This window comes from Pteropus vampyrus, unplaced genomic scaffold (genome assembly GCF_000151845.1).
Source record: "Pteropus vampyrus isolate Shadow unplaced genomic scaffold, Pvam_2.0 Scaffold15, whole genome shotgun sequence".
Classification (NCBI taxonomy): Eukaryota; Metazoa; Chordata; class Mammalia; order Chiroptera; family Pteropodidae; genus Pteropus; species Pteropus vampyrus.
Window position 1 is genome coordinate 12,736,553 of NW_011888796.1, and position 22,237 is coordinate 12,758,789.

General features: G+C 33.1%; 1 protein-coding gene across 3 annotated transcripts in view; it reads left to right on the forward strand.

Annotated features, from left to right (window-relative positions):
- Positions 1–22,237, forward strand: part of TXNDC16 (thioredoxin domain containing 16) — a 71,277-nt gene that overhangs the window by 27,698 nt on the left and 21,342 nt on the right. For all 3 annotated transcript variants that reach the window (XM_011385470.2, XM_011385448.2, XM_011385456.2), the window contains exons 7-13: positions 4,456–4,546; positions 8,164–8,314; positions 11,408–11,574; positions 11,961–12,018; positions 16,526–16,649; positions 20,016–20,159; positions 20,721–20,780. In XM_011385470.2, coding sequence (XP_011383772.1) covers positions 4,456–4,546; positions 8,164–8,314; positions 11,408–11,574; positions 11,961–12,018; positions 16,526–16,649; positions 20,016–20,159; positions 20,721–20,780 — 795 coding nt within the window. The remainder of the gene's footprint in view (positions 1–4,455; positions 4,547–8,163; positions 8,315–11,407; positions 11,575–11,960; positions 12,019–16,525; positions 16,650–20,015; positions 20,160–20,720; positions 20,781–22,237) is intronic.

Sequence of the window (22,237 nt, forward strand, 5' to 3'; positions counted from 1 at the left end):
TTTGACAATCTCACCTTGAGCATTAATATCTAATTTTGTCATGAAGTCTATAAACATTTTATGAACAAATTATAGTTGTGCTTTTATTTGTTAATAGTTATGACTTGGCCATGTGAGTATAAAACATTAAAGACATTTTTAAAATTATATATGCTCTATGAAAGAACATTACTTATTGGAAATCTCAGTTTTTATAAACATAAACTTTGATGGCTACATAACATGCCACTAACTTAATACACTTGTGAAATAATATTCCTCAATCAGCCTGTTTTTGTTTCCTTTTCAGGAACCTTAGATTATTATATTTTGTCCAGGTTATTGTATTATTGTATAATTATAATCAATATGAGAGGGATGAGCGATAGAGGGCTTACACTGCCATATGAACCAGAACCCCCTGACTTATATTAACAGGATCAATCTGACTTCTATGTTTGGAATAAACTGGAATGAGCAATGGTAAAATAAGGGAGAAATTTAGGAAGTTGTTGCAATAATGCAGGCAAGAGATGATGGTAAGTGGCTTGGACCAGTGTATTAGTGATAGAGATGTCAATAACTTTAAAAAAATTTAGCAGTATTTTGGATGTAGGACTTACTGAATTTGCTGGTATATTGGATGTGCAGTGAAAGAAAAATAGAAACAAGGGTGAGTCTGGAGTTTTGGCCTGAGCTACTTGAAAGGTGAACATGTTTATAACTAAGATAAGGAAGACTAGAAACAAACAGTTTGGAGAGGAAGCTCTGGAATTCACTTTTGGACATAGAACTTGCCAAATATCCACTAGATATCCAAGTAGAGTTATCAGTAAGGTAGTTGGATATTACCAATCTTCATTTTATGGTAGGACTACAGACTAGGGATATAAATTTGTGAGATAAAACTAGGAGACCAGAGAGATATGAAGGAATGAGACTAATTGGGAAGAAGACTGAACTCGTACTTGAACATTTTTGGATCAGCGAGATAGAGAGGAATTGGTCAAGGTGACAGAAAATAAAGCCTATGTGGTAGGGTGTCCTGCAAGCAAAGTGAGGACAGGGTTTTAAGGAAGAGATAGGAACAATTGTGTCAAATGTTGCTGAAAAGCTGATTAAGATAAGAACTGCCAAGTGGTCGCTGTGCTAGCAATGTGGAAGTTATTGGTGAAGTTGACAAACGCAGTTTCTAGAGTGGTAGGGGTAAGTGCCTGATAGGGTTATAAAAGAGAATATACAGAAAGTCGAAGACTGAATATAGAGATTCATTTGAGAAGTTTTGCTACTAAGGGAAAGAAAAATGGGTGAAGAATTTTTTAAGAAGCATATTTGTATGTTGATGAGAATGATCCAGTAGAAATAGGAAAACGCATCATGTATGAAAAAAGGGGAGAATTACTGCAACAACATCTTTGAGTTAGAGAAGAGGGGGTGGTTCTTTTCTGGGAGCACAGCAAGTTCATATATGGTAATAGGAGAGAAGACAGAATATGGGCATTAATTTAGGTAAGTAGGTAGATACAGTGCTGGGAACTTGTGGAAATTGTTTTGGTTTTGTTTTGTTTTTAACTGGTTATATTTTCTTAATTAAATAGAAATAAAGTTATCAGGTAGTTAGTTTGAGGAGAGGGTAGAAAAAATAGTTGTTTAGGAGCCCTGGAAATAAAGAATGGTTGCTAGGCAGCAATAATAGTTGTTGTCAGTAATGTAAAGTGAGACCATTAGCATGCTAGCAGGGTTTGTTTTTTTTTCCCCTTTAGCCATATTTACTTTTGTGGGTATGAGTACAGAATAGGTAGAATTTGATTTAACCTGGCTTGTGTTTTAGCCAAATGGTCAGGGGAATGATAATAAAAATTGACCATGGAATTTAAGCTGGATTAAGAGGAAAAAGGGGACCTGAGAGAGGTGATTGACAGTGAAAAATAAGAAGATTATAGGTCCTGGAAAGTTAGAGTTATGTACTAGGCAGAGTGACCTAGTCAGATAGGGGTGTGTATGTGTCTATTTGGGTGGAATGATGCTGGACATTTCAATTATAGAAGAGTCAGCAGTAGTTGGTACTTACAAGGCCTACAATGAGATCATAGCAGTGAGTGGTTAAGATAGGGTTGAAGAGAGTCATTGGCATCCATAGAGAAGGCCAAGGACTGAGAGCCTAAGGTTTTGAAAGAATCATCTCTGGGGATAATAAAAATCACCAAGGATTATATATGACAGGAGTAGTATTGGAGAAAGTGACAGTGTAACGAAAGCTAAAATCTTTGTGTAATGAGAGGGAGTGACCTTGGCTGGGATGGTAGGGGACTCCAACAAGGCGGTGTGGTGAGTGAAGTAATCTGATAATACGTAACATAAGCGGTAGGTTAAGTGGGTAGGTTAAGGGGAAGATAACTGCCAGGAAATGACAGTGAGGATAAAAGGGAAAATAAAATATGAAAAAGAGAGAATCTTCAAAGAAGCACTTTCAGAAAATTTTCCAGAACTGAAGAATTTGGGCTTCCAGATTGAAAGGGTTCATTGTGTCCCAGCATCGCAAATGACTATAGAGCCACACCAAAGCATCTCATTTTGAAATTTCAGAATATTGGAAACAAATACTATTCTAAAATCTTCCAGAAGGAAAAAGTTTGTTTGCAGTTAAAGGATCAAGAATCAGAATGGTATTGGACTTCTTCATTGCAGCCCTGAAAACTGAAGAAAATGAGCAGTGCTTCCAAAATTCTCAGGAGAAATGACTTGAACCTTGAATTCAATACTCAGACAACTACAGCTAGTTATGAAAGTAGAATTAAGACACTTCTAGAAGTGGGAGGTTGCAAAAATGTGTATTTCATAAATCCTATCATAGGAAGGTGCTAGAGAATGGGAGCAAGGGAGCAAATCAATCAAAAAAATATGCATATCAACTATAGAAATGATCCCTGAAAGTATCATTTATATGTGGGATATAAACCTGAAAGCAACAAACAAATAGGACAAACAGAGACTCATGGACAATAGACTAGTGGTTATAAGAGGGTGGGGGGGGAGGGGAGAAGTAGATGGGGTAAAAGGAGTCAAATATGTAGTGACAGAAATCTAACTATAGCATTGAACACACAATACAATATAAATATACCTTAAGGTTGAATTGTAAAATATATATATACACACACACATACATACGTGAGTATATATATATTCACACATTTGTGGTACATTTGTGGAGTGGGGTTTTGGAAAAGAGAGCCAATTTATTGTCTTCCAAAGTGGAAGGTCAGTAGATAATACTAACACTTAAAAAACTTAGGAAATGAGTATAAGACTGTCATTTAAAGACTTGGAGGTAGTTACCCAAAGAATATATATATACACACATATATATATACACACATATATATATATAGTTAATTTACATTTACTATATATATATATATACACACACACACATATATATATGTATGGGTAACAGGCCAAAGGATCAAATACATGAGAGAATTAGAGATCCCTTGGGTGATGAAGTGAGTTCTTAGGATGAAAGTTGTGTAGCATGTTAAGTAGCAATAGTCTGCGTGGGACATTTCTGCAGAAATGTCTCCAAGAAGAGAGAATCAAGAGTATACCTGATATATTTGAAGTATTAAGAGAGTTAGACAACTGCAAGAGTTTAGGAATAAATTAGGAAGAAATCTACACAAAAATAGATAGGTATGACTATAGTGAATAAAAAGTTTGAAAAGGGAAAAGTGTTCATTTTATACTGCATGGCTCATTTGTAAATAGTATTTACTGAGCCATAATGATGTAAATACTGACTATTGATCTAATAAAAATTAGAACTATATTGGGAAAGTTGAGGGAATAGAAATGTGTACATTTGTGGAGTGGGGTTTTGGAAAAGAGAGCCAATTTATCGTCTTCCAAAGTGGAAGATCAGAAGGCAATACTAACACTTAAAAAACTTAGGAAATGAGTATAAGACTGTCATTTAAAGACTTGGAGGTAGTTACCCAAAGAAACGGTGAGAGTTGAAAGTTTTCCCTTGAAATTGGATATGCGGCAGAAGAACTCTTGTTTTTCTTATTGTAGAATGATTTGTCTCTTTAAACTATATTTAAGAATAAGTTTGATTAAAAAGTAACTAAGCCAGAAAGAATACGAGACATATACATATATAAAATATAACATATGACAGTTGTATAGTGGCTTCATATTTTCTTCTCTATCACTAGGAAGAAACTATCACAAATTTTTCATGTTATATTCTTAGATAAAACTAATTTTCTACTCCCTCTTAATTCTTCTTTTACCTTGAATAGACTTTTCATAACTTCTTTAACTGCCTGCATTTTCACAACTGGGATCCCTACAAAGGATTTTTCTTTAAATACAATAAAGCATAAAAAGATGTAGGAGAGTATTCGGAATAGAAGTTTATGTAGAGTCACAGAAACTAACTCTTCTTTCCCAACTCCCTTATCTCTTCTTCAGAGCACAGGGCAATCATGGAAGCTGCTTTCGTGTATGGGACCACATACCAATTTGTCTTAACCACAGAAATTGCCCTTTTGAGAAGTATTGGGTATGTATAAGAGGCATATGTCAGCAATTTTAAGTTCACTTACTTCACATTACTTATTCAACATTTCCATTATACTCTTACAGCATGGACTTGTCTAAGAGAAATCATAAGCAGATGTGAACATATAAATGAAACCCGAAATCCCCTTCATTACTATCATCTGTACTGCAGTCTGAAAATGAATTTAAATATGCAGAATTGATATTAGACTAAGAGGAATGAAGACAATATGGATAAGCCACAGATGTGATCCTATGAGTGGCCAAGTGTATTTTAGGAATAGATCTCCCACAGTGATGAGATAGGTGATAAAATAACAGCCTTCATACTTAAGCTCTAGAAATTCTAAGAGTTCTGTAAGTTACTTTTTCATCATAATCTTAAATATATGTAGGTACAGTTTTTGAACAGAATGTTTTAGATGTTTCTTTTTTTGTTTACTTCTAGCTTACAGTTTTAGATAGAGGTCTTCTTTTGACTGTTGTCTAGGCAACTGAGGGTTACAGTTTTTCTTTACTTTAGTCTTATAGACTGGACCCCCAATGAATAGCTAGTGCATTTTAAAGACTTTAAGTTTGGCTTTAAAATGTTCTTCAGGAACTTTAACCCAAAGCAAGGCAAAATGGTGATCGTGTGACCTTTTTATACTGCGCAAGAGATTTTAATGAGTCCTCTTGCCAACCTCTCAGAAAATGACTATTTGATATACCACACACAATTAATTAAATACCAGACATTTTACAACTCTGTAAATTTGGAGGTTAGTGCATAGAAAACTGATAAAGTGCAATGATTTTTTTTAGGGCGGGGGGAACAGGTAGGCAGAAAATAAAGTTCCTGTAAAGAGAAGTTATGTTTTCATTGCTCTGTATGACAACCAGCATTCCTTTTCCATTAATCTCTTTTTATTGAACTGTCTTTTTGCTGGTTCCCTCATTAATGAGTTAAATAAAACTTTGATGCATGTTTGCTATTCATAAGAGAATTTTAATGTTTTTAACGATTTGAGAGTTATGCTGACAGTACTATAAAGGTTTACCAAGTCTAAAATTGTAAGCTAGAAGTTGTCACTGAGTCTGAAGATAAAATAAGCACGCATTTAGCCACTACTTTGCTACTCCCAATTGCCAATTTCCCATCTTGGAATCAGGGAGGCCTTGTTATTCTCCATCCCATGGTGATTTATTGGGGACCCCACAGTCTCTTTGAAGGTTAGTTGTTTAATACTTTATTTTTCAGGTAATGAATAATTACAAATAACAGTGACATGCTTAAAACACAAGGGATGCTTATTTATTGGCAGAGTATATGTAGGTCCTATCATTTACCTTACAAATCCTGTTCAGCAAGATATACTGTGTGTGTGTATTTTTACCTGTGACCAAACAGTAATGTTCTGGAAGACTTTTTTCTTTTCTCCATTTTTAAAATGGGCATTAAAAAGTGTGTACAGTTATTCCATTTTTCATATACTTTTGAGTTTATGATGTATTAGAGATGTTTGAATTCTCATTTATTCATGGATAACATGGTGAGGGTTCATATCGGAACGAACCTGATATGACAAAGAAAGACTGGATTCAAAATATAGTAGTCCATGACATTACTTCTGCATGAAGTAGTTGGCTATAACTTTGGGTTGTCTAATAGGGGAGAGGTGAATGTATTTTTTTTTCGTTCATGTGTTCTTCCTTTAATTTAATAAATATTTACTGAATGCCTTCTGTGTGCTAGGCACTCACTATTCCAGTTGCTGGGGCTATAACATTGGATGAAACTAGTATATTAATTGCTATATAATGTTTGGCCTAAATATGTTCGAACCTATATGTCAGTTAAGAAGGATGTATATTGTACCTATATGTCAGTTAAGAAGGATGTAGTAAAAGAAGTAGCATGCCATGGAGGCACCAGTACTTTCTGCAACCTCCCCAAATTCCCTTCTTAAAGAATCCGTGTGTAGGCGAAGAAGGGTGTTACCCTCATCACAGTCAGTTAAATCAGAAGCAGTCACCTGACCTAGGGACATTGGCTTACCTGAGCAAATGATATCCCCTCTCCCAAGAACTTAAAATTGGGCATAGAAAAACTATTATACAGTGTTGTGGCTCTCTTGCTCACAGGAATGTTTTGCCCATGTAGAAGTAAAGCAGAAGGAGTTGTCTTTACATTGAATTGGGAGCTGAAAAGTGTTAATGGCGAAATGTTCTCTGAACTCTTGCTGTTCAGATCTCTACATTTACTTTCTGATCCAATTACTTGAATTTTATTTATAGTCTGTGAGATACTCTTCTAAGCTTCCAGTAAGTATTTTCCCCCAATCCCTCGTTTTGGTTTCTGTTATCTATAATCAAATGATTCCTGATTAACTTTACAACATTATTTTATTATTTCAGAGGTTATGGTATGAGTTTCAACCGCAGCTGGGTCCTTCTGCTCTCAACACTTTCCTTTCAGTAATATGTGACTACTTAGGGTTCCTCTCAAAGAGTTTTGTACTTTCTGCCTTGGCTATATTATTTCTTTTGTCTGAAATACCCGTTTGTCCTATCTTCTTGGAGAAGTCTTTCTCTCCCTTACTATTTTTAATCTCCATGGTGATCTTCTTGAACCCTTTCTTTCCTTCTCCTCTCAACTTGAGGCAGAATGAAATATTTGTTTCTCATAGCACTTTGTATATTATAGCACTTATAAACTACATTTTAAATGTTTCACTAAATATATCTCCCCTAGTTTAAGCTCCTCATGTATTTGAATTATCTTATTCATCTTAGTCTTTTGTATTTTAGCACAGGGCCTAACACACACAGTAGATATTAAGTAAATCTTTGATGATTTATTTAATCATTGACTCTATTAGACATTAATTTATAATTAAATTTGAAATTGGTGAACCTTGGAGCTCAGTTTAAACATGTGTCAAGAATTAAAATAACATTTTAAAAATAAAAAATTGCAGTATTTTGCCAAATCCTACTAATGCCATCTGGAGATTTTTTTTTAAATGCTATTTTAATTTTGGTAAATCTTACTCACTATAAGTTTATCTTTGAATTCTCATGTTGAAGGGAATGCCAAAACTGAAATTATAAGCCATATTTACTGAGTTTTGTAATATTTCAGATACAAACTCACAAACTCCCACAAAGTGTCACATGGTTTCTATCTTAAGGCATGTTTTGGCTGAAGTTTATTCAAAACAGATTTGGGTTTAAATTAAACGTAGAAGATTTATGTTACAAAGCCTTATTTAGCATAGCTCTAGAAAAACCATATTTGAAGGTAATCTTATTGTCCTCAAGGTGACAGCCTTTTATTTTTTTAAAAATTATGTACACCTGCCTATAACCTGATTTAGAAGCTACCATATGAAGGAATCCAGGGGAAAAATTGCTTATACAACTCACTTGGTTTGTTAAAAATATTAAGGTTAATTTTCATTAATATTTTATATCTTCTTTTTTTGCCTAGCCCATTTTCTTTTAATGTGATACTCTTCCAGGCTTTTACTAAAACAGCAATTTGAAAGACAGAGATTTATTGTTTTGTCTTTTTGGATGGTGGAAGAATCACACACTGGACTTCAAGTGGATCTGTCTCTAATTTTTAATTTGCAGCAGGGAGGATATAGAATATGCACATCTCTACTTTTTTCATTGTAAACCAGTGTTGGACTTGACCCAGCAATGTAGAAGAACACTAATGGGACAGCCTTTGACTACATTGAACATTTATCGATTTATTAAGTCAGTGGAAGCACCGCTGCTGGTATGTGTCTTATTTTAATATATTAGATAACTCATACATTAAATTTATTAAGTTTTGATTCACAGATATGTATGTTACTTAGATGAGCTAGATGTTTTCCCCTTTCCTTGGACATATGTCTTTAGAAGGATTTAGGAGTAGTTACTTATTCAAGGTAGAATGGAAGGTAGACTTCATAAAATAATACTTTAATGTCTTGAAGTGCCATTATTATATTGAAACTCAAGTATAGTCTTGTGTAGAGGAAGTATTCTGTGGTAGTATAATGAACTGTGGTCACTGTAAGATTACAGAGACCACATCATGGTCAAGAAAAGACCTCTTCTGTGAATATTTTCATCACTATTTTAGAAGTTGGTAAATATTGGAACTATAGCATTTCTGGTGCTCCATTTTCCTTAGTATGAGCCCAGAAGAATTTTATAGACTCATAAGTGATGGCGATCAGCACACTTTTCTTTCTGAAAATCTGAAGGGTTGTCCTGCGCATGTGTAAAACCTTCAGTAGGCCTTTTCATTCGGTACATCTTTTTTAAATAAAAATAGTGCATGCGTATTATAAATGATTAAACCAGTGCAGCAAAGTATGAAGAAAAAATATTTTCAAGCTACCTAATTCCATCACTTAGAAATGAACTGTCAGTTAACATGAGCCAGTCATCTCTGCACCCATAAAGATACAAATAGAGGGATGGATGGATTAATGGACATATCATATTGCATGTGATACTTTATAGTAAGAAGCATTATATTTAATCTTATTTAATAGAAGAAAAAAACTGATGTGAAACTAGAGGCGTTATGGAACTTTTGATAAAGCATTTCATTAGAGGGCTCTTAGGAAATATTGTCTTAAGTGTTAAAAATGATTTTGAAAACATTAAGAAACTAAAATCATTATTTTTAAAAAACTACATGTTTCCATTTTAGATGGTATTGATTTAACCCTTGCTATGAAGAATGTGTTATTTTTATATTGTTAAGGTTTACAATGTTTATATTGTGTTCTGTAACCATAATTCCAACTTTTTTTTTTAAGTCTTGCTTCTACATTTAAATAGATTTAGAACTCACCAGCCCCAATTCTACTGGCTTTATTCCTAAATTCTTTGAGTCAGTTTTTGTTTGTTTTGATTTGGGCTTCAAACAGTTTTTTAAAAGGCAGTATTTTTGTCTTTTTCCTTTCCTTTCAGATGGAAGAAAGGCATTTATCTTATTCCCACAGGGAGAATACCCTATGAATTTGTTTTGATCTCTCATTTCATCATAGAGCCCTGAGAGAGAGATAACAATTCACTGGACAGTTCTTTACCATTTCTTTCCAGCCTCATTTCCTTTTCTTCCAATATTGAGATATTATTAAGAATTTTCAGGATTTTGTCTACTTACCAGTACTGTTTTTGCCTTTGGGGGCGGATTAGGACTCATCCCAAGCTTTACTAAAAACCTTCTGTTTTTCTCTTTGGTTCTAACATTCTGGCTTGAAGTTGTATACCTTTCTTAAAACTTCTGGTCATGAATTTTCTTTTGCTGCTCTTTAAAAGTATTTATTTATTTATTTATTTTTAGATAATACTTTGCTTTACTTACCAGAAATTATGTAATATTTTGAAATTAAAAAATGAGAACTTTTGGGACTTCATAATGACTTGGGATTTAATTAAGTGTGGCTAGCAAAAAATCAAGGGCACCATTTATATTGTCATTTTTGTGAATGGCAGCCCCCGAAACATTTTATAAACAACAATGGGAATGGTGCTTCCTTGAATTATGCAATGGCAGTGTTTACCCAAAAAGGAGATTTGACAATCACATTCCCTCCTGAAGTGCAGTTTGTTTCAACACTCACACAACATGATGCATAAGCATATCAGTGCCTCAGCATCTTATTTGGTAGAACTCTTTTTTCTAAGACAGCTATGGAACTGGGATATAGGTTTCAGGAAGAGGTTCCAGAAGCATGGGGTAGACACTGAGATAGGTAGGAATGGCCAGTAGCACAGCGCCAAGAAAAGTGTGAAAGGCAAACTTGAAGATCAATACCCTGTTGGAGAAAAAGCTGATTATCTAAACCTTGGTGTCTGCTTAGAAAGGCTTGGCAGTCCAGGATGCATAGAATAGTGGACTGACTCAATATTCCTCAGGGTGACTCAAGATGCCCAGAATAGGACCTTCCAGTCGTCTGCTGGAGGACAGGATTCTGGCTGTTAGCATTCTGGAAACTGAGTGGGGAGGATGCTGGGAAGTGTCTCACCATTGGGCTACTTAATCTCCCTGCTTTTGGTATATTCACACTCTCAGCTGCTCTCGAAGTGCCCCTCAGATTTCTCCTGGTATGGGAGAGGGGCAGTTGCCTCTGCGAATGGAGTTGGGTATCTAGAGATCAAACTGCTTCTCCAAAGCCTTTAGATTATTTCTCTCCCAGTTCCAGAGATACCAGGCACTGACAATTCCTGAGCGATTTTAGGATTCTGCCGTTATAATTAAATCGTTTCTTAGCTTTCCCTCTCATGGCTTAGAGTTTTGCTTTGTAGAGTCAGTTATTTTGTTCTCCAGCCTCCAAAATTTTGCTGCCTTTTTTCGTTTCTTCACAGATGTATGTTTATCTCTTTTAAAAAATTTTACTGCTATAGTTTTCCTGGAATATGTGGAGAAAGTGAAGTTAGATGTGTGTATTCAAACTGCATCTTAACTCAGATTCCTCATTGTTCTGTAATGTGTCATTGTGTGTTAAATCCTTATATGAAAGAATGTATTCCTTAGTTCTCTGTTCTATTTCATTTGAAATATCTATCTCATTTATCAGTACCACACTGTTTTATTTATTTTTCTTTATAACATGCTTATTCCTTATGGTTATAATTTTATGTTTAATTTCTTATAAAATGTGTTAGTTTTATAATGCTTTATCTGTATAGGCACATTGGGAGCATTAAGCAGAAATTATGAGACCATTTCTGTTAATGTTGGACTTATTTCACATACTTGTTTTTTAACTCATGACTTTATTAATAAGAATTAGCAGAGTTTAAATCCGAATGTTGAAACATTATTATCACACAGTAAAGACATTTTTTTCTTTTTTCAATGAAGACTGAAGTTGCTGAAGATCCTCAACAGGTTTCAACTATTCATCTCCAACTCGGATTACCACTGGTTTTTATCGTTAGTCAACATGCTACATATGAAGCTGATAGAAGAACTGCAGAATGGGTTGCTTGGCGTCTTCTTGGAAAAGCAGGAGTTCTACTCTTGTTAAGGTATCATAAACATGAAATATTCACTATGTTTAGCAAACACTAATATTTTTCTCATTTTTATATATGGTAGTCTATTCACTTGCAAATAAACTCAGCTCTTTAGTAGATTCTAATATTAGAACAAGTTGCTGAGCTAAAGTCTATACATTAATTATTAGCTTGATTAGAATTTAGGCCTTTGAGCTTTGCTAAATGAAATTGTAATTAAGATAGAGAGTAGAAAATCTGGTCTGCATTTCTGTGTAAAATTTCTGACTCACTAAATTGTAAATTTTTTTCATAAAACTTTTTTATTATATGAACTTATAGTTCTATTTTAGATTGACATCCTGGATGACTGTTATTAAAATTAGCAACATAATACATTTGTTTCCATTTTGAAAAAGGGACTCTTTGGATGTGGACATTCCTCAGCAGGCTAATGTGGTCTTCAAACGAGAAGAGGTTAGTCGTTTTGTGTATTGGTCTGTCATGTCTGCTTATTTAAGGAAAATACACGTGGTCCTATAGTAATACATGCTTATTAGAAAAATTCTGTAAATTGCCACTATGCAAAGATAATTGCTATTCATGTTTTGGTATGTGCTTTTTTTCCCATTTGTTAGTCTGTCTTTTTTCCATATTCATAAATATATGTATATTATGAAAATTAGGATCATGCTATATTATATATCTTTTTACCTAAAATTATATTCAGTTACTTTTTATTGTGCTTTGATGCTTGCCTTTGTATACTGTTTTGAACATCACTGATTCTTTTGGCTGAATTTTTGAAAGTGAAATTTGTCAGACAACGGGAATTTTGAAGACTTTTAAAATAAATCATCAAATTGCCTGCCTTCCAGAAAGGTTATACTTTTACTGCAAGGGTTTGGAATTCCTTGTTTCTCATACGTCTTTGCCTATACTGAGTACTAATCTTTTTTTAAAAAATCTTTTCTATAGACAAAATGTTCTTGTTTTTAATTTACATGTCTTTGATTACTAGTGAGGTTGAACTTTTGAAGGTTTCTTGGCCATTTCTATTTGCTTTGTAAATTTTTATTAATGTCACTATTTTCCTTAAATAGTTCTTAATTTTTCTAATTATTAAGAACACTTAAATTCCGAACATCTTCTAAATATATACATATGCTAAAAAATTGATTGATATGTTTACAAACTGCCAGTTTAAACTTAAATTCTATTGTCTAAGTGTATGGCAGGAATACGGGGTTAAGAGAAGACTTGGATACTGTACCTCTGGTTCTGGGACCAGATAAATAAATTAACATCTCCAGACTCAGCTTTCTCATTTGTGAAATAGTCGTACAACTTACAAGAAAATTTGAAGACCAAATAGGAAAATACTTTGAAAACTGTAGTATTTTCAGATATGTATAGTATAGAGCTAGCGTGCTCTGCTTTTTGGCCAGGTAATTGAAAGAATACTTTCCGAAGGTTTTTTTTTTTTTTCCTTTTTTGCTAGTAGATAAGGTCCTTAAATGAAAAATTATAATATTTGTTATTGGGAATTAGGTTTATAGAAGAATTAAAGTTAATGCTGGTTTCCCAGTTTTGATGTCTCAGTTGTCGAAATATAACTAATTTTGTCTAGAGTAAGGTAAGATAGGTTATATTTTAGCTGTCTCTACAAAGATCTTTTCTGTTAAGGATAGGGTAGGCTTTTCTTTATCGAATTCAGTGCAAATCTTTTCTTACTTATTCGTCAGAGCAATAATATTGATCCTGGGATTTTATATTCACCCTTTCTCTCTTCTTTTCTTGTACCTCTCCAGACATAGGGTTTGAGGCTCCCTTAAAGTACTAGAACTGGTTGCGCAGATAGTATTGCATATTTATATTAGCATATCACAAACCTTATATAGTAAGAATTATAAAATACTTCTGTTAGTAATGTATGACTTACTTACCATAGCCTAATCTCATAGCAAGTCCATATTCATATTCGTGTCCTATGGCAGTGATTAGCAATACAATGTTAAGAGTTTATGCTATAGAATCTTATTACCTGGTTCAAATTCTGCTTTATAGCTCTTGATTTTTTTCCCATTGTAAAGTGAGGATAATAATATTTACTTTAAAGAGTTGTTGGTCAGTATAGTAAAAGAAATAATTTAAAGTGCTTACATTGTACAGGGCCCACCACATTATAGGTGCTCTATAAATATTAACCAATATTCATTTATTCATTCAATAAGTGTCTATTATGTACCTGCTTTGTTCCAGGCACAGTTATAGGCTTTGAGGATATAGCAGTGAGCCAAACCAAGGTTTTGCCCTTATGGAGCTAATATGCTAGTTGCAGGAGACAAATACAGAACAAGTATACCAAGAATGTCAGATGGCAGTGGGAAAAAAAAAAAACCTGTTAAGGTTAGAGAGTAGTGATAGAAGATCTCACTGATAAGCGACAATAAGCAAAAGAATGAGCATGTGGCTATATGGGGAGAGAGGATTCTAGGTAGAGAACACAACAAGTGAAGAGGCCCTGAGCAGAGGAGTGGGCTTTTGTTTATTAATATACTATCATGAGGAATAGTGTTAATATCTAGGATCTTTCATAGTATCTGAGTTTTTAAAAGCCCTTTTTCTTTCTTTCTTAAATGTTTTATTATGAAAAAAACACATACTGAAAAGTAGAAATAAAAATAGAATAAACAACCATATATCTACTACCTAGATTTAATAATTAACATTTTGCCATATTTGCTTCATTTATAATTTTTTCTGAAACATTGCAAAGAATGTTGCAAGTAGGACATTTTATTCGTACTTAGCATGGATCTCTAAAAATGACTAATTCTCCTATATATACTATCTCATTATCATATTTAACAAAACTAATAATCTTTAATACCATAGCCTAATCTCATAGCAAGTCCATATTCAAATTTTTTCATACTACAATTATTATCTACAGATAGTTTTTGGCAACCAAAATTCTGTCAGAAATTCTAATTGCATTTGGTGTGTTTCTTTTTTGTTAATATCTTAGCTCTTCCTTCCCACTTTTCCCCATGACAGTGACTTTTTGGATGAATGTGGCCACTTTTTCTATATTCTAGATTTGCCTATTTCTTTTTGTCATTGTCTGCTTTGTTCCTTTGTTCTCTTATATTTTCTAAAAATTGGAAGTTAGATTTATTATTGCTTAGCTTCCTTAAACATTTTGGGTAAGAATAATGCATGCGCTGGCTTCTTTATGTTCCATCTTACCTTAAAGTGCATAATGTCTGTTTTTCTCACTTAATGATGTTACATTTGATCACTGAGTTAAAGTAGAGACAGCTGATTCTCTCCATCATAAGATGCATTTCTCTCTTTCCAATTAGCAAATAAACTGGAGGTAGAATTGCAATTAAAATTATGAGATACCCACCAAAATGGCTAAAATTTTAAAAAATAACAATACCAAGTGTTAACAAGGATGTAGAGTTATAAGAACTTTCAGATTCTGCTGTTAAGAGTGAAAATTGGTACAATGAAAATTGGAAAAGTATTTGGCAGTGCTTATTAAAGTTGAAACTATGTATGTCATATGAACCAGCAATTTTATTCCTAAATATTGCCCAACAGAAGTATGTATACATGTGCATCAAAAGACAGCCACAATCATATTCATAACTTATGTCCATGAGCAATTGAATGGATAAACAAATATGTAAACACTAGTATATTCGTATAATGAACACACCTACAGGATTGAAAAAGAATAAACTGCTTGTATATGTAACAACATGGATCGACTTCACAAATGATGTTGAGCAAATGAAGCAGTCATAAAAAAGAGTACAAAGAGTATAGTTCTATTATATACATTTAAAAACTGGCAAAATTTATAGGTGGTGATAAAAATCAAAGTAATGATTACCTTTGGGGGAGGGTAATGACTAATGATGGACAAGAAAGAAGATGGCCTCTGGGTAATGTTGTATTTCATAATCTGTGTGGTAGTGACATAAATGTATCTACTTTGTAAAAATTTATCTATGTTCTTAAACTTTGTGTTCTTTACTGTTTGAATGTTAGACTTCAATAAAAATTTTACCACAATAATTTTTATGTATATTTGGAATAAATTTAGTTTGATTGATTTTGATTCTTCTTTTAGCTCCATTAGTCTCTATAAGAGTAAAAGATTGCTTGCGTAGAATATAATAAAAATATGAAGATACGTGCTATCAAAGAAGAGACACTTAAAGCTCTTTTATAGATATATTGTAATTTATAGTTACAGTCAGGGATAATTTGCTAAAATAATCTATTGGCCTAAAATTTCATGTTTTAAAAAATGCGATAGCCAGGTATTAGTGAAAGAAAGATTATTTTAATGGAATAATCTCAGTTGGAATAGAATTTGGTGTTCTTAAAATATCTGGGGGTAGATAGTGTTTTTATGTTCATAGCTAAACAGGCAGTTGAACTTTTTTAGTGGGATTATTTTAGATGAAGTATTATTTTGAATATTTTTGTGGAATATTCAAAACAATTTTGATTGGCTCTGTTTGCAATAAAATTGTATACTTTCGTTTTATATTGAGGTAGGACTTAACTGCTATACATGAGATACTTCAGACTTCAGTATAGTGTAATGGTGACAAGAAGCAAGTGAGACTTTCAATTCCTCCTTTTTGGCATCTTTTTATATAAAGTATGCTTTGGATACTTTTCATAGTAACTGTGGAGTTAATTTCCTCTTTTTGTTTTATTTAATTTTAAAATCGAAGTCAAAAGGAAGTGGAGGGCCAGGGGAGGGAGGGAGCAATTGGGAGGATCGTTTTTATGAACATTATAGATATCTAACCAATGTACTGTATACTTGAAACTAATTTAAATAAATAAATTTATTAAAAAAAATGTTTAGTTTCATTTTAGTGTCAAACAAATAAAACATTTTTATATAAAAATGCTTTGTTATATTTTAGTTACTTTTTTAATGTATTTCTAGGGAATGCCAGTGGAATTTTTGGTGTTTCATGACATCGATTTAGTAATATCCCATGTGGAAAATAATGTGTACATTGAGGAAGTACAAGAAGATGAAGATGATGACATGGAAGGTCCAGATATGGGTAATATGTTTTGTGATGATAACCTCCCCCTATACCTGTCCAGCACACGTAAGGTCAGTGAAATTTCAATGAATTAACTTTTTCACAGAATGTATTCACATTCAAAATTATGAAGAAACCTGAAAAAGTTTATTTTGAATCACATTTTATCAAGCCGATTAGGTGAAAAGATGTAAAGATGCCGTATTTTGTTTAGTGTGATACCTTTCGTTGTTACATGTCAGGCTTCTAGCTTTCCACATCTGCGTCTTTATCTTCCAAATTAATTCTTTCAGCCCTCTTGGTCTACTCCATGTTTAAGAACGACCCAGGAACCATAACATATTTACATATTTTACTTTTATTATTATTATTAGGAAGTGAAATTCTAACAAATACTGTTGTATTCGTAGTTGTAAATAAATCTGATTGTTAACATTATGGGGAGTAAATTTCAATAACATTTGAATGCTTTTTAACATGTTTTTCTTTTTATTGTTGTCATGGCTTACATTTTTGAAGTATTCTATAGTTTTCAAGGCTATTTCTCCACACATTATTTACTTTGTTATCCTCTGAGTTAGCTGATGCCATCTTGATTTTGTAGATGAAGAATCTTTGTTTTAGCAGTTAAATGATCTGCCCAAAGTTACACAAGTGGCATGTTCTAGATCCTGTATTAGAAATGAAGCATTCGGACTTGAAATCTTATCTATGATCATGATCATTCCTAATATTTCTTTCATAACATCAATCCTATTCTGTAATTGCTCATTTACTTTTCTCTCTTCTCCACTAGTCTGTAATACCTCTAAGGGATTAGGTCTTCTCTGTTCTTGTATCCCATTTAGTAAATACTTAAATATTTTATATAGTACTATTATCGTGAATACCAAGAAGGAAGGAATTTGCCTATTTTTTATGAGGTTCATCATCATTACGATCAAAATCTATATTATAAATGTAGTAAGGGCTGTGAGCTTTAGCTGTTACCAGTGACCAGTTTCATGGTTTGAGGTATGTTGTAGTTCTTTTCTGCTATGCAAAGGTTAGAATTGCTCGTGGTTTAAGCCATAAGTGTCATCATTACAGAGATAGACCTTTGTTCTGTGTTCTTGGTCGCTTGCTCCGTGCTTTATTCCTATCGTGTCTCATATGTTCCAACCTTTAGAGTCAGGGGAACTGCCGAGTATCAGTTTAGTAAGATTTCTGTCCTCAGTGGGAGTTACCTATTTCAAGATTTCCTGTTTTTACACCCGCTCTTGCTTCCCAATTCTCTGGCCTTAGTTTGCCCTTTCACTCTGCCTTTTCTGATTCTACCAGCCTAATTCTAGTATTTCTTTTACAGTGCTATCTTTTGTTTTTTGTTTTGTTGTGATTTTTTTTTTTTGTCTTAATTTCCTATGTCTGTAATTCATATTGGCTCATAGTATTTTGTGATGTCATGCTCATTTGCATAATTACTCCCTCCCCCATTTCATTCCAATTTATGTAGGAAAAACAGAGAAGGGTTAGAAAAGAGTTTGTTACCATGTTAAGAGTGGAACACAAAGAAAAATGTCCTTCAAAGGAAATGGGCACAAGATGAATTAGAATAAAGTTGACCAAGTTCTACAAAAGGACAATATGAAAAAATAAACATGTATGGCTTAAACAAGAATGTGTATATATTGATGGATAGGTGAAAGGTATACTTAGGAGTGAGTAAATTTACAAGTGAGCGTAGCTTATTAAGAAAGAATAAAAAAGGAAAGAAGGTATTGGAACAAGATAAGAAAAGAAACGATGGACTGGGAAATAAAGGACTGGCAAGAAAATGAAGAAAAAAATACAGTAACTAAGAAAATAAGCCTTTATTAATTTGGGTATTGAAGGCACTTTAGTATCATGGAATATGGTATTTAAAAGTACGTCAAATTTAATGTAGTGCAATTCTTATGTTTTACAGATTTGAACACTGAGGCCCAGAGAGTTATGAGATTGATTAGCATTACACAGTCGAGAATTGCTGAGATGTACTGACATTCAGATCTAGTATTTTCTTTTATAATATTAGAAATCATATGCAAAATAATACTTTAGTTGTCATACTGTACTGTCTTCCTCCCTTCCTTTCTTTTTACTATGTTATTACAGGCAATTATGAACTTACATAAATGGGATAGAACAAATCTGGTATCCATTACCTGGCCCCACCCAACAACCGTCATTCCATGGCTATCCTGTTCCAATCACTGCCACCCCTTATTATTTTGTAGCAAATACAAAATATATAATTTCATCCATTAATATTTCCGTGTGTTTTAGATATAAGAATTCTTTTAAAATTAACATAATTATTGCTATTACTACATCTAAGGAATTTACCAATAATCTTTAATACCATAAGATATCCAGCCAGTATTTGCACTTGCAGTTGTCATGCTTTTTCATGACACTGTGCCTTTGCACATGCTGTTCCTTTTGTTCTGTATGCCTCCATTGCCAGCCTTTACTTCCTAAGTTTTAGTTTCTTTTAATATTCAGCTAGTGTCAACTCTTCTAGGAAGCTTTGTCTCTCTAATCAAGTTAGATGCCCCTTCATCGTTACCATATAATCTGTACAAAATTCCAGCAAAATACTTCCAAATTCAAATGTGTTTTTTACCACATACTTGGATGGATGGATGGAGGGAGGGAGGGAGGGAGGGATGGATGGATGGATGGATGAATGAATGGATGAGTGGATGAGTTGGTTGGTCATTCAGTCTATCTAAATTAAGCTCTTTTATGTCTCTTTTTTCTGAATCTGCATATGTTATTGTTTTTGCCCAAGACATTCTTTTCTTGATTCTCTCTACCTGGAAGACTTTGGATCTCCCCATCTAATTCTCTCTGTTATAATCTGTCACTGTATCCTTTTCCTTTCTTAAATTGATCATAATTTATAATTATATATTTATTCAGTGGCCAGGTTATTGTCTGACCTTTTTGTAGATAGGAGTGCCATGTAGTCAGGGACTATGTCTGTTTTGTTTACTACTGTTCCTTAGTGTCTATCACAGTGCTTGTCATATAGTGGAAGCTAAATAAACACTGTCATATGTATGGTAGAACCTTTTTGGATTGTAAATTAACATTTTATTAGAAACAAAATAGACATATTATTTCTAGACAAGTTAAATGCTTCTGGACTTGACTAAAACATCACAGTTTCTGAGTCAGGAACCATCCCAGAGTCATTTAGGACAGGAAGCCAGGCCAACCAGAAAGTTTCTAAGTATCATGCATTTTAACTAATAAAATAGTGTGAATTTAAAGTTTTTATAAAATACCAAATTTTCACCTGGGAAAAGAGCTTAAATATTTTAATTCTATATTTATATAGTTTCTTTTCAAACGTTTTAGAAATTCAAGATGATGAAGTAGCAGAAACTGTTTATAGAGACAGGAAGAGACAGTTACCTTTGGAGCTCGCAGTGGAACTAACAGAAGAGACATTTAATGCGACAGTAACGGCTTCTGACAGCATAGTGCTTTTCTATGCTGGTTGTGAGTATGAGCCTTTAGTGAAAACACTTATATATTAGGACATTTAAAGTAGGCAAATTTTATTTTTGCATTCTGAATATTGCACGTTGTAAAATGACATAACTTTCATATGTCCCAGGTAGATTGCACATAATGAATCACTTCTAGCTGATTCTGGGGTTGTAAAACTGATTATATAGATCTGACCTACAAATTGAAAGTTAATAATTAAACAAGATATTCACTTTATTAATTTAGAAAAATTATTGTGGTTCAAGATAATGATTTTAATATATTAACAGTTCTTATAGATTTAGGAACAGTATAGGAAGTATATTGCTTTTATCTTCAAATAATAGCCCTTCAACTGTATTCCTTGTAGTATGAATGTAGAAAATTAGTTGCATTTGGAACCCTCTTAAATGTTTGGGACAATATTGAGTACTGTATTCTAGAATATTACTGATTAAGAAATAACAATTTTGGGAAACCCCATAAATCTATACGTTTGTTATGTATAAGTATGGGTGCTTTGGAGATATACATGTTGTAATATCTGTTGAATTTTTAATTTTAATGTAGGGCAAGCAGTATCCATGGCATTTCTGCAGTCCTATATCGATTTGGCAATTAAATTGAAAGGTATTGTACTGTGGTGTGCATGGTTATTTTCCTGATTCTGAGCTGTAGCTATTTGTAAAACTGGGTCATGCTGAAGATGAAGAAAACTGCATAAAATTTCAGATTATTATGTTTTTCTCTCCAAGGTTAAGTTAATGAACCATGAGTTTCAAAAATGCTCAGAAGTATTCATTTCAATCGTCTTCATGGAACTGTCTTTAGTAGAACATTGAAAGCCATGTATTGAGTATTTGTGGCCACACAATTAATCTATAACCTTTATGGCTAAATTCAACAAATATTTATCGAGTGCCTACTCTGTGCCAGTTACTATTAAATATTATTAAATAAACACTAAGTACGAATAAACATTTGGCAGACAAGATTCATTCTTACAGTCTAATCAAAGAGCCAGGATCTCAGTGTTCTTGAAAGCTATATAGTTAGTTTCTCATGGACGAGGATATTTCTAAATAGCTAGGATCTTTTTATTTTAACTATTCCAGTGATAGGCAAATAAGAACCCAAGGAATGGACTTTAACTCAAAATGTCTATGCCACCATCCTAGCAAAGACATAGGAAGAAGTAAGGAGGCCTATTAGTAAGAGAGAGATAATGATGGATTAGGATAATGTTTTATAATCATTTGAGTAAGACAATGTATCATGCTTTGTATCTGAAATAAAATTTCTACCTACTTTTTTTCTTTTTTTTTTTTTGGTAAATAGAAGCAATTATAGTCACATAGGCTTGTTCTTGGATACTCTAGGAATGTATCCACTGTTTAGTTTTGGGGGCACTGGTTTACAGGCGCACTCATTATTTAGTAAGTTCCTAATGGGCAGGTCTTGTGCCTTATACATACATAGCTCACTAGACTTGACGTGTTGCCATACTTTTAATAATTGTTGAATTATTGGTTTTTAATAATTGTTGAATAAATGAATAAGCTAATATAGTAGAGGTTCATAAATTTTATCATATTTAATAGAAAATATGTACTGGTGTACAACTTACTTATATATTGGAGACTTTGGTGAACTCAAGAAATTGATTCTAGAAAGTCATCGCTGAATTTAACATGTTCTATAGTAATAAAAACAGCAGAAATTTTGACAATCATTTTTGAACCATTTCTCCAGTAGTAATTTCTCAATAACATTTAATTCAACTTTTGATTATTTGATTACCTAAGTGAAGAGATGATTAAACGTTTAGATACTGGGATTCCTAATTTTTTTTTTTTTTAAAGCAACTTCTGTTCTCTTTCAGGCTATCCTTTGTAATCTCTGAATAGATTTAATTTTCATCTTTTAGGTTCTCCAATCTTACTGGAAAATTATTAGAGAAGAAAGGAAAAATGGGGAGTGGAATATAAACTAAAATGAAATAGTAATTGGCTAATGTCCTTGAATAATAGAATTATCCCCCCAGCCTATTTGGTTAGTTACCAAATGAGAATGGAAAAAGATTTCCT